At 37.7% G+C, this 13,405-nt stretch overlaps 1 protein-coding gene across 1 annotated transcript in view; it reads right to left on the reverse strand.

Moving 5' to 3' along the window:
* EPHA3 (EPH receptor A3) overlaps nt 1-13,405 on the reverse strand; it is a 228,572-nt gene that overhangs the window by 30,494 nt on the left and 184,673 nt on the right. Inside the window, exons 10-12 of the mRNA XM_080346111.1 lie at nt 12,631-12,756; nt 5,831-6,016; nt 102-163 (exon numbers count right to left, since the gene is read on the reverse strand). Coding sequence (XP_080202237.1) covers nt 102-163; nt 5,831-6,016; nt 12,631-12,756 — 374 coding nt within the window. The remainder of the gene's footprint in view (nt 1-101; nt 164-5,830; nt 6,017-12,630; nt 12,757-13,405) is intronic.

Raw genomic sequence — 13,405 nt, forward strand, 5'->3', positions numbered from 1 at the left:
CAACAAGAGCTCATGATGAGTCAGAGTAGAGTGGTGGTAAATTCAAAAGTAATTCAGAAATAGAGCCAGTTCTGCACCTTTCAGTTTTCCATTGCACTTACCCGTAGGAAGCTGTCCAAGGACCCATTTTCCATATATTCAGTAACAATCATAACTGGCTTACCTGTGAACAGATGGCAGGGGTCAGGCATTTAAAAAGAATACATAATGATCAGTAAGAAAATGAATTTCAGAAATGCACCCATATCTTTCAAATCCCAAGGATAATTTCAAATTTAGAAAGAAAGCAAAAGATGCATCTGCAAAACCAACTGTATCCACAACATAATTGTACCTCCACTTAAAACAACAGAAATACAGTCATTTCAGCATAAACTGATACGATTTTTAGCAGCTCAATTCCCAAGAAACAGAGTGAAGCATCCTGCATTTTCAGTGTTTGTTGTGTTATCTGTCACTGTTGGATATAATTCTTCATACAACCCTTGAATATATGCAATGAAGTAGATGTATTTTGCCATGCATTTGTCCTCAGGTTCGCTCTGGAAGGGAACTGGGCACTTGCTGTGGAAGGAGTAGCAGTTTCCAGAGTAGCAGTGCAAGGACTGTGGAGCAGTACTCTGCCACAAGGGCACAACCAATGTGTTCCTCAGATACTATGGTATGAGGAACATTAAGTAGCCTACATGGAAGCAACAGCAAAAAAACCCTCTCCCTCAGGAGGGTATTTACAATGCATTTAAACTGTAGAGCTTCAGCATTTTCCCAGTGTAAGTAGAGGAAAATGTTGGGGGTGGGGATAGAGATGGAAGATGCACAATGGAAGTAAGATAAGGCACTGGAAAGAAAAGCTGAGCTGTAACACAGCCACATTTCACTGCTGGGGTTGAGCCCTCTTTCCAGGCAGTCCTGCTGCCCACTGCAGCAGGATCAGTGGCAACACTAAAAGAAGAGGAGATTCAGGCTAGATGTGAGGAAGAAATTTTTACAATGATGGTGGTAAAATACAGCAACAGGTTGCTCAGAGAGTTGGTAGATGCCCCATCCATGGAAACATTGAAAGCCAGGCTGGATGGGGCTCTGAGTAACCTGCTCTAGTTGAAGATATTCCTGCTTATTGCAGGGGGTTGGACTAGATGACCTTTGAAGGTCCCTTCCAACCCAAACTGTTCTATGATTCTATGAACACAAACCTCCCCTCCTACCAAGCACAACATAGCTGGGAACCAAACATGTTGCATTCACAGGGCAACAGCATGCTCTAAAGAAACAGCTCTGCATCCTTGAAAAGCCTCTAATATCTTTCAAAACTTCCCCATGCAGATTTAGATTAGTTTGTGATATAACCAAGATTTTATATGCAACTCTGACACATTGGACAGACATGAATGCAAAAATTAATGTGATTACAGTAAAGTTTCCAAAGGTTATTGTTCTGCTAATATTTTATCATCATATGGATTTTATTATTTCATAATATTTTCTAAAGCTTTGTTTATTTTCTCTTTGTGGTAGAGTGAAAGGTGGGTAAGAGCATGAAGTTATTTAAGGAGATGAATTATTATTTCACATATAATACAGGAAGGCATCTGACCCTAAAAGCCTGACAAAAGCCTGCATATTGTACAGCAGGCATGGTGACATTTTAGGTTTTAAAAATGAACTGTGTGAGGCTTGAAAGAGGTACCCAGTATAACCAAAAGCAAGAAAGTCATTAAAAAAGCAAGTGGTAACAACTCCTTTTTTGTTTGTTTCTGAGAAAATACCACTCCTATCAAATATAAATTCTTAGAATAGAGATACTAATTCCAAAGAATGAGTTTAATATAATGAGAAGAAAATCCTTTGCCTACTGTATAGATTAATTGGTTAAAATACCTTCTTTCTGCTGTGCAAATGATGTGTTGTACTGTGAGAGTCACATTAATGGATAATCGGCTCTGTCATCTATTAACTGGTAGGAACAAACACTTTATCCAAAATATTAATCTTGAATCATATAGGATATGTATAGTATATGGTGCAGATAAAAGACCTAAAAATGTAAAATCTCTCTCTCAAAAAAAAATCTTTTGCTTGCCTACTCTTGTTAGCAAGAAATTTTCACCACAAGGAAAAGTACCTAACTTACACTGTATGTATAAGATTAACCCAAAGGCAAAAGTAATGGACAGAAAATGCTGCTGGATCATTCAAATAAAGGGGAGGACACCAATGGGGCTACCCACAAATTTCTATAAGAAATCCACATACTTTGAAATCGGGAGACAGTTGCCTGGTTTCTGTATAAACTCCATTTTATGACATATCAGAAGACTGAAAATAGTGTAAGAATATATGTCTTTCAGATTATTAAGAGACCATCTTCCTGCCTTGCTCACCCGTACTCAGAAAGCCCAAAGTGCAGGATTCTACTTTCATTCAGTTGGAAACGTGTCCATAATAAGAAGCATATGCTCTGGAGCAACACGGTGCACTTTTAAAAGAACATTCTGCATTCATTTATCAAAGCACAGCCGTTTATACACGATAACAACTTGTGTCAACAGTGTTGCTGAAATTTATTACACTAACAGGCTACAAATTGCTGTAAATTATTAGTAAACTAAGCAGAACATGTGTGCTGGTTATTAAGACTACTGCCTACAGTGCGCCCAGGAGACCAGTGTAGTGGCTGGAAAAGGCAGAACAGAAATCTGTGTGAAGTGGGGGAACAATTCTGCACTGGAGCCCAGGACTGAAGCCTCATCTGGTGAGTGCACCTCCTTCAGACTGTGGTTGGGTTGTCCCACTGGCACACCACGGCCACCCCAGCTTGGGAACTCCTCATAACAAATGGTCCTATTATTGGGATTCTGACAATTACAGTTGTTAGGAGTTGCTTCAGAAGGTCTGCTTAGTATGAAGAGCTAGATCATTGCTAAGGGTCACCTGTCAAAAAGAATTTGCATAATGAAGAAAAGGTCACATCACCTGTTTGTCATGCATTACCTGCACTGAGAACGATCCAGCAAATACTCCAACAGACTCTCTACTGACTGTACATAAACTAACACTTGTGAGTGTACTTTAATAACTAACATCAAAAAATATGAACACCTGTTAATTTTATATAATGGTATATTAGGTTGGTTTAGAAAAGCCAAATCCCACTACCTTCTCATCCTATCACACTATAGAATGTTAAATAACATAAATTATTATCTTTACTTGCATTTATGCCATATAATTTTACCCAGCAAATAGTTCCAGATCAGTTTTCTAAATGCCTGTATTCAAGCTATCTGGAGAGGGTGTTGTAACCCTGAGGCTTTTATTGATTTCAGCTGGGAATATTCAGAGCTTGCTCTCTCATACTTAAATGTGACAGGCAGCTGGCACTCCCACCCTCTCCGAAACAGATAGAAGTCTACTGTGAATACAGCTGAGTAGCAAACTTACTAATAGTCACTTATAGAGAATACAGATGGAATTAGTAGTGCACATTCAAAAGCAATGCACAAATTCCTGCATGCACAGCAATTAAACTATTTTCTCAAGTGCCACAGAAATACAAAATGTAACAAAATAGATCTTAGCTCAGCTGTGTACAGACTGATGCTGGCATTTCAAGTAATTTGGGGACTGCAAATCTTATTCTGACTGTACAAAGCGTGTGTCATTGAAAAGCAGAAGATAACTCGGATTTATACAGGCAGATCTGGCAGCCCTTTCCTGATGGGACCATGAGACCTAAGCTGAAGAATAACTTCTTTGTTATTTAAATCAAGCAAAACAGACTTTCATGAATCACACCCAGAGAAAGCATTATTATTGTAATTATGTTTCTTCATAACATATAAGGTTTTGCATACTTCAGACTAGTTATTTTTAGACACATTCTTGTGGGTTTTTTTGTTTAAAATAATTTGTTGCAGTAAGCTACAAAATTCAAGCCTATATTTGTAAAACCTTGCATCATGCAATTTTAAAACCAAAAACCCTTAAAACCAATAAAACCATCTACTTAACAACAAAAAATCTGGTATACTTCTACCCAGTTAAACTGGAAATGCACATTGCAAGCAGTTGATTGAAATGGTAACAATGTTCTCTGCCAGCAGAGTCCTCTAAGATGAACTAGGAAACATCCTACTGATTTTTTCCACTCCCCTGAAAAATCTCAGAGAATTCCTGTTTGTTTTTTTTTTTCTTTTCTTTTTTTAAGCATACCCCAAATAAAATCTTAGTGATCTCCCACATAATAACTACTGCAGGTCTTTGATCATTAAATTTACCACCTTATGCTGCAATAGATATTTAGAAAGTATAGCTGATGTCTCTGAGTTTATATTTCATGGAAGAAGCCGGTTTTAGTACTTCATGCAACCTCTTTTCTGCTACCAGCTATTTCTGCCTTTCCACCTCAAGGGAGAGGACAATCAGCAGCACAAGCAATGAAGAGTCAGAACTTGCCTAAATGAGGCAGCATCGCCAGCACCAAATCCCAACAGCTGCTCATAAGGAGAAGAGCACACAGGATCTGGGCAGCTTTGAGAAGACTACTGTGGCTGCCATGGGAAAGCTGGGTAGGACCTCAAGGACCAGCACCACTGTTCAGGAATGCCAGTTATGACTTGCTGGTATCTTAAAAAAAGTGGAGCTGGAGAGGGTTCTTCAAATATATTACTTTTGCAGGAAGGTACCATGCATGGATGGAGGTTTAAATTATTTTTGGTCTCAAAAAGAGAAGGTGATTTGTTATCAAAAACATGAACAAAAATATACTTTAACAAAAACAAACAAAACCAACCAACCAAACAAACAAAACGAAAAAAACCCAACCCAAACCAACCCAAAAACCAACCCAAATCTGCAACAAAAACACCCAAAGGCAGATGTAGAAAATTACTATTAGTAAATATATATATATATATAATCAAAGAAAAAAATAAATTTTACTACCAATAAACTAAAGCTCCACATTTTGGGGTTTTTTTGAGATTTTTACTAAGGGGATCAGGATCTGTAAAATGCCTCATACTGGTACATACTGAATATCACATGGAGTATTTTCCTGGCATGAAAATCACGTGGGAAAACGTTTGGACTAGTATCAGTTGCTGTAGCCAGGTAGGCTGTTCATTAATTTGTGCTAATGACAAAATCTAATGATTTAGTTGACAGCCAAACATATTGCTTCAGTGTAATTAGGAAACATTAGGATATCAGACTCCAGGACTCCTAACAGATTATCAGCAAGTGCCTCTTGGCCACTTTGAAGCAATTTGTAGCTCTGGAGTTTATTAAACCTGCCAGTTTATTACTGAACTGCACTGTTCTTCAGAATTGCTCCTTCTTCTCCATGTTCTCTCTATTTTTTTCAAGCAGACTGTTTTTATTCCCCATTTTTTCCCAGCTCATCAACCTAGGGTACTGTTTCTGAGTTCTCGCCATCCTGAGAGCATTGAAACAGTGAAGCTCCTGCAGTTGCATTGTGGGCAATTCCCTCCAACACCACTGTTCTTCATTGGATCCTTCAGTGTGGGCTTAGCTGGTGCTTTCACATTGGGTAATTTTTTTCCTGCTTTTGAGGAAATAACAATATACGTTGCAAAAGCCAAGCTATGTGTTTCTGCTGTTATCTCTTTTGAAGGATATTTGGTATATATCAACAAGGTTATAACACAAACACTTCTGCAAGTGTTTGCAGAGCATAAACATGGATGCTTCGGTTTTCTATTTGCTTTTGCTCTTCCTTGAAAGATCAGAGAATCACAGCATAATTTAAGTTGGAAAGGACCTCCAGTGATACTTCCCATGCAAAAGAGATATCCCTGTCATATCTTACTTTTAGTGACGACTCCCTCTAATCGAATTATATTAGGGTGGTCAAACTGTCCCATGATGCTTGCTTCTCCCAGGAAGTCCCTTCTCTGTTTTTCAGTGTAGCCAACTTTCAGGGTTTTGATAGCCACTGAAATTTCCTTTTTAGAAGGCAGCTTTAGGCGTCCACTGCACACTTCTCCAAATTCTCCTAAAAAAGTGGAAAAATGACAAAAGATGAAATGCAGTTATTTCATGGGGATTTAAGAAAAAAGACATAGTATTCAGCAAAGGCCCCTGAAGTGTGGTGTTTACTGCTGGGCCACTGACCCAAAGGAGGCCTTCCAACAACTACTTAACATTTCCATGCTTGGGTCCTCCATCTATCAAACTGGACAATGTCACTTATTTACACAGTATATCCAGATGACTACAGAGCAGAGGAATGCATAAATGTTACCAGAAAATTCACTTTCTGTTTAAGTTGATGCACTTTGAGACAATAGTAGGAGGGCTAACTGATTAAGACACAGGTATCAGAATAGTCATGCACCCATTATAGCCTTAATTTCTACCAGTAAATTTCTAATTTACTTATTTCAATTAAAATAGCAAGATAATTAATATCAAATGAATTTATCTACAATAGCTGCAAAGAAAAAAATAAATCCATGCAGATTATCTTTGTTCTATCGTTATTCAAATGGATTTAATTGTGCAAATATTTACTGTCACTATGGGACTACAGGACCTGATAGTCCACCATGAATGTTGTGCCCACTGTATATTGTATGAGTTCCCTACACAGAAAATGGCAGATATCACTGCATGTTTACTTTCATACAATGCTGTTTATCCTTTGCTATGTAACAGAAGAAGAATGCACAGAGGAAATTATCCTAGTATTCAAATGAGAAGTATTAAATATATTGACAAACTGCTGAAAGAAAACATCTCACTTGCAAATTTCTGTATTTAATTAATAATTACAGAAAGCATATAAGGAAGTTTCAGTGTCTTAAAAGACATTTGAGCAGCAACTGACTTTTTATTCCCAATTATCCAACCCCCCCACCTTAGATTTTATATGATATAGTGAACTGCACATACAATATCCCAGTTAAAATTACAGTAGCAACTGTTGCTTTAACGATAAAATAAGTGAAATAAAACTACAGTAAAAACTGTGAATGGATAAAACATACAAGAAATATGATGGTAAGAATTGCCCCACAAGATTAAATAAAGGTTTGTTTGCTTGCTTGTTTGTTTCTTTCCTTTCAAGAAACTAGAGGGTGATGCTGGAGGGCTTTAACATTCATTTTCCAACAGTACATGCCTTTTCAGGTCCTTTTGTCAAAATACATGAGATCTGAATATAAACAGCCCCTCATATGCCGTATTTTGTCAAGTGGCTTTGTATAGAAAGTTTGACTTGGAAACAAACAAACCCTATACATCTACATCTATCTGGCATAATTTTTATTGAAACTGCGAATGTGGTTTTTATTTTCATCACGGAAAGAGTGATTATACTGCTTACATATGAGCTTTTTCCAACTTAATGTGTAATGATCCTAAATGCAATAGCATTACTATTCCTCTAAAGAGCAAAGGCTGTTGGAGCTTATTTGCCCACAATGATTCTTTCTTTATCTCTGCAGCTGATTGTTTACAATAAGCAACATCTGTGCAAACTAAAAATGACCAAAACCCACAGAAATTAGATCTATTTAATAGGCAAATTTAAATCATGTTGCTCTTCATAGATTTAAAGTTCAGAAAAAAATGTGCAATGGATTGACAGCCCTTCACCATTGACTTCAGACATGATACCACACGGGACACATTTTAGATGTTATGATCAGCCCATTTATCTGCGAATTGAAATTAATCTTTCATCAGCTTGCCATCAATACGGCTGGCATATAACATGACAATGGCCATGTCCCATTTGTGGCACTGCAATTTAGCAATGATAAAGGGAGTCACAACAGTAACCAGAATCTTAACAGTGCTGTGTGTTCACGTTCAAAGCTCAAGGAACTGGTGTTTTTTATGCACAACAAGGAATGAGGAGAGAGACATAACAATAGTTTTGGCTTATCAAAATTATGGTTATAAATAGGATGGACACTAACTCCTTTTTCTGTACAAGAGGTAAACCAAAGAATAGTTGCAAATTACAGTAAAGGTCAGATAGATCAGGAAAAAAATCCTAACAATAAGGACACTTGGGCAGTATAAAAGACTTTTTAGGGAGGCTATAAACTCTTTTATCTTGCAGATTGTAAAGAGTAAGTATCTGTCAAGAATGGTACCTACCAAGTTCTGTTCTGGGCAAGGGTGTGGACTTGATGACCTCTTGAGGTCAATTTTCAGCTTTATTTTCTAAGGTTTCTCTGTTAGACAGCCAGTTTAACCAAAAAAAATGAACATGTGTCATAGAGCAATGCCCTTTCTCTGTTGCTAACCCAGGCTAGATTTGAGTAAAAAACACAGAAGTGAATGTCACCATATCTTATCACCAGCTGCTGAGCTTCTTCATCTCCTAGACGTGGTACTGTGCTATTGATGTAAAATATACATATACATATACATATATACTACTAAAACAACACTTAGATTACATCTATTGTTTCTAACATTATTTGTATTTCAGGCTGCCAAGAAAGGCAGCAGCTCAGGAAATGAGTTGTAGAACCTATTACTAGTAACTAATGGGTGTTGAGTTCTGTTTAGAATTCTTAATTAAAAATATTCAACCTCTGCAAGCCACATGACTGGTATACTTTACCAAGAGCAAACACTGCTTCAGTTCAAATACTAACCCCAGCTCAATACTATCAGAGCACCACAAAGAGGAAGACCAAAGCACATATTGAAAACAGAAGGAAGGGAAAAAAGTGTTTGAAATAAATCTTGTTATGTCCAGCTTCGTATTCCCTTTTCTCTAGGTTTTAATGGTCCAAAAAGCTATAAGAAGCTAACCTCTTAAAACTATTGATCAGTTACTGTCAATGGGGACTATAGCTATTATTTCAGCAAGCACTCCAGCAATCAGTCCTTCATTTCTGATCAGAATTGTATATTTGATATTTGTTTGACTTTTCAGAAGGAAAAGGTTATGGCTAATGTCCACCAGCACAGTCCTATTCAGCTGTGATTGCACAATTTAGACCTTGTGTGATGAATCAGATTCTACAAGGCCAGTGAATGCTGTAAGAAACTAAAAGTTGAACCCTTCATAGCAATGGAGCTTACTGTTGTCTGTGGGTATAAAATGGGTTTACTTTCTTGGAAAACTATTTTGATGGAAAAAGCTCATTGCGCAGCCTAACTACGTTAACCTTTGGTTCTTTCATATACATGGCAGTATGGGTGTTATATAACTTCAGCCAATGCCCATAGTGATATGCAGTTACACTACATCTTTTTCCTGCAAACCATTTCAATATGGTCCTAGTAAGAAATGGGCTGGATATCATCAGATATTGTTTAGGAGGAACAAGGACTTGTGTTTGACTTGGAAGGTGGAAAACCTGGCACAGATTTTAAGAGATGAGGTTGATGGCTTTTCATGTAAAGCCTTTCTGAAGTGTTTACTTTTAATTATGCTACACACATAAACACCGTATAACCTACCCTGCAGACTACTTACATGTGGAGAGCAAATACATATTAAGAGGGCTGTTCATAATATAAAGATCTCTCTTCAGGAGATCTTAATTTCTTTTTAAATACGCTACTCAGGGCACCAGTGAATGGAATTTGCTGTGCATTTAGACCCAGGGGACAAGTAAAAATGATTCTGTGAAATTAGCTACTCCCTTTACTTTGCTGCGTTTTAAATCATGATTGTATTGCTGTGCACAGAACTCCCTTGGAGCTGGAGAGGCACCTAAACTGAATGTTTTTAAACCTTGTGAACCTCAGCAACATTCTACAAGCCCTCACTGAGACACTGCAAACCTTCACAATAAGTTCACAGACAGATAGCACCTAAATTTTAGAAATACTTTGATCAACAAGATATTATGCTACAAGCACATTTAAACTTTGAAAGAAAAGCAAATGCTTGCTTTCATGTTTGGCAAAGCACAAACTTAAATCTATCCCAAATCAATAAAGCACTTTCTGTAGTATTCTCTTGCTGTCCAATTGGATTTAAACTTCTTACGTGGTTTGCTGAACTGAAGTGAGTTGTTTTAAAATAAAGAATTACTGTAAAGAAAAATATGAAAAAGTGGCTCCTGACCTCAATTTTCTTATGCTTAGCCTCCCACTAAAATCCCTTGTGTTTTTCTTGAGGTTCTTTTGGACAAGAGTATTTCCTTATTGCATTTAGGTGTGTTTTCAAAGCTATGTAAGCTGCCCTCTATTCTCCAAGATTTCTGGCTAAAGCTGTGAAAAACTACTTGGAAAAGACTACTTGCCTGACTTGAAGGCCTCATTACTTACGTCACACTTCAATGCAGTTAAATGAATCCCTTCTTCTCATATCACTGTATTTTTATAATTTCATTCACACTTGCATTTGTAAAGGAGAAGGGCAGGAAAACACCAAGTCATTCACTCAAATGAGTCATTGACTGAAGTAAGAGACAGGAAATGCCTTTCTGCTTTTGAGGAGGAAAGAATCATTCCTGCAGAAGCAGCCTTGGAGGCACTTACTGTGAATGCAAAAGCTACCATGTGCTGAACATGACAGCAGTGTAAAGTGATGCTATGAATGCATTTTGGAAGCTTCCAGCCCCCTGTAGCCTGAATTCATCTGTTCTTCTCTGCCTCGCTCAAGATTGAGAGAGTTGAAGTTGTTCATCCTGGAGAAGAGAAGGCTCTGGTGAGACCTTATTGTGGCCTTTCAGTACTTAAAAGGGGCTTGTAAGAAAGATGGGGACAGATTTTTACCAGGGTCTGTTATGACAGGACAAGGGGTGATGGTTTTAAACTAAAAGAGGGAAGATTCAGGTTAGGCATGTGGAAGAAATTTTTTACAAGGGTGGTGAAACACTGTCCCAGGTTGCCCAGAGAGGTGGTGGATGTCCCATCCCTGGAGACATTCCAGGCCAGGCTGGACGGAGCTCTGAGCAACCTGATCTAGCTGAAGATGTTCCTGCTCATTGCAGAGGGTTGGACTAGATGACCTTGAAGGTCCCTTCCAACTCAAATTATTCTATGAATCTATGATCTCTGGCAACTGTTAAAAGGGAATATTAACTGTAACACCATATGTAGTTTAGTGTCATAGTCTCCAACAAATGGTTTCATTATTATCTTGAGTCCAAGTTTCAAAGTCGAGGACCTGCAGGAACCAACTGTCACGTTCACTGGAGTGGAAGAAAGGGACTATTTTTCAAACCACCTGAATCTTTTAGGACACATCCCTTTTTTGAAGCCTCTCAGAAACCTCTCTCCATTTTCAGAGGTCATATTTGGAAAATGTTGATTTACCTCTCATTCTCATGTGCATGCTGATTAAAAATAGGTCAGAACAATGAGCTATAAAATATGACATATCCCCGATTCTTATTAATTTGTTTTCTAGATTCATATACTGCATAGAACCCAAGTTTAGAAAGCTTACTGGTGTGAATGAATGCTCCTGAAAGCCTTAGAAGGAAACATACTGATCTTGGACTTAACTTTTCAGTAAGCATCTTAGCTTTGCTCATGTTAATTCTCTGTTATGTGCAGTAAGCAGAGCTTTGCTGCTTTTACTGAAGATGACGGAGAACAGTGCACTCTTGTGGGGCAAAATTAAAACCAGCAAGGAATAAAAATTCTACCTTTGCAGAAAATAACCTAACTTCATACAAGCAGTTGAGTAGCTGCAGTAAGAGACGATGAATACTGTTTCCTTTTACTGGATGATTCAGGAGGGATGGAGAGTACAGTAGCTTGTTTTTTTGCAAATGAAAATATTTTGCTGTGCAGAAGGAGTCTGTGTCTCTCACATCTCATGATTTTAATTCAAATAGTAAGTTTAGAGAGAAGCAAAAAATCAATAATAATAGAACTAGTAATTTTCAATGGATTAAAAATCAATAGTAATTCTCACAAATGCTTTAATTTAGCAGGAAAGCTAACAATTTATGATATTCTGACCTGACAAGACAATCTGCCACTTCACTTCAAGGAGCAAGCACACATCCTATCAGGAACTACATGCTGCGTTGGAACATGCACAAGTCAGTGTGATGAGAATTTCTGTAATATGGCTCCTCTGCTACAAAATCTGCTCATTTCAACAGTTTGTTTTTTGTAAACCAAACAATCTATGGCGTCTGTACGGCTCAAACAATCAGTTATCAGACAGACAACCCTTTCCTCCCAAATCGATAATTCAAATCCAAAGCAGTGACCAAAATCAATCCAATGACCAAAGGTCATTGCAGTCTGATGGATGTGTGGTGACTGGTATGAAATGAGTTTGTGGTTTCACTCAAGGCATAATAGTCAACAGTCCTTTCAAGGGAAAAAAAGAAAACATCTTCACAGTTGATACCATTTTCTGTGCTGACAGATTTTAAAGAGAAACATAAAAGTGAGGCTGAACTCTCTTCACTCCCAACAGTGCTGCATCCAAGTGTGGGCTGATGAATGCTCTTTGAAAAACTGTCTTACTTCCTGCTTTCTTTGGGGAAAAAAATAGAACAGTAAGCCCTTAACTTTTCATATACACTGAAGTCAGCTGTAAAATTGACCTACTAATTTGACGACTTTAGAACATTTTCTTTCCAGGCACAAGTATAAACTTAAGGATGTAAAACAGTGTATCCAACAAAAGGCTATCTTTAGTTCAGTTTATCTGACGGTCATTACCTGCTCCAACTACTTTATCAATGGATATGTTAGAAGCATCCAATTCCTTGGCAAATTCATGCACAGCTTGATTGGGATCTTCATATGTATGCGGATCTACGTAAGTTCTCAGGCCTGGGAGTTTCACTGTGTAAAAACAAATTCAGAGAGAAAATGTTACTTAGACTTAATTAATCCTTCTAAAGAAAGCTCATGAGAGAACAGAAATCAAGTCAATAGAAGAAAAAGGTATACTGCTTCTTCAAATCAAACTGCTTTGGATGGGTCTCCAGGAACCTTAACATAGAGTGAAACCAGAGACATAAATGTAGTTGTTGCACCCAAATCTGAAAACGAATTTAAAATATATCTCCACTTACCATATTTAACTGCTTTTCAAATATTAAAATACTACCTGCCCCTCCCAGCTTGGTCTGTTTAGATGCTGCCTTATATTGTCCCTTTCAAGGCAACAACAAAGAGGCAAGGAACAAAATGTATGATGCTACAGTCAACCTGAAAAGTTCTTAAGCATATATTAAGTCAAGCTTTTTCTTTCCAAGCCCTCCAATAAGATGCACAAGAAAATTATATGTGAACAAACACACCTCTGCCTCAATCCCTCTGCTAGTACATGCAAGGAAAGTAGACAATTATTCTTTTTACTAAAGTTTGGTTCTAGCATGCAGTTACCTTAACATCCGTGTTATTATTTTGTCCCCCTCTACCATTTCCTGGCCAGAGATTGTTTTGTTTGCCCAGGGCAAGCACTAGTTCAAATGACTGAAAGACTTTA

Source organism: Nesoenas mayeri (genome assembly GCF_963082525.1).
Source record: "Nesoenas mayeri genome assembly, chromosome: 1".
In the NCBI taxonomy this organism is placed as follows: Eukaryota; Metazoa; Chordata; class Aves; order Columbiformes; family Columbidae; genus Nesoenas; species Nesoenas mayeri.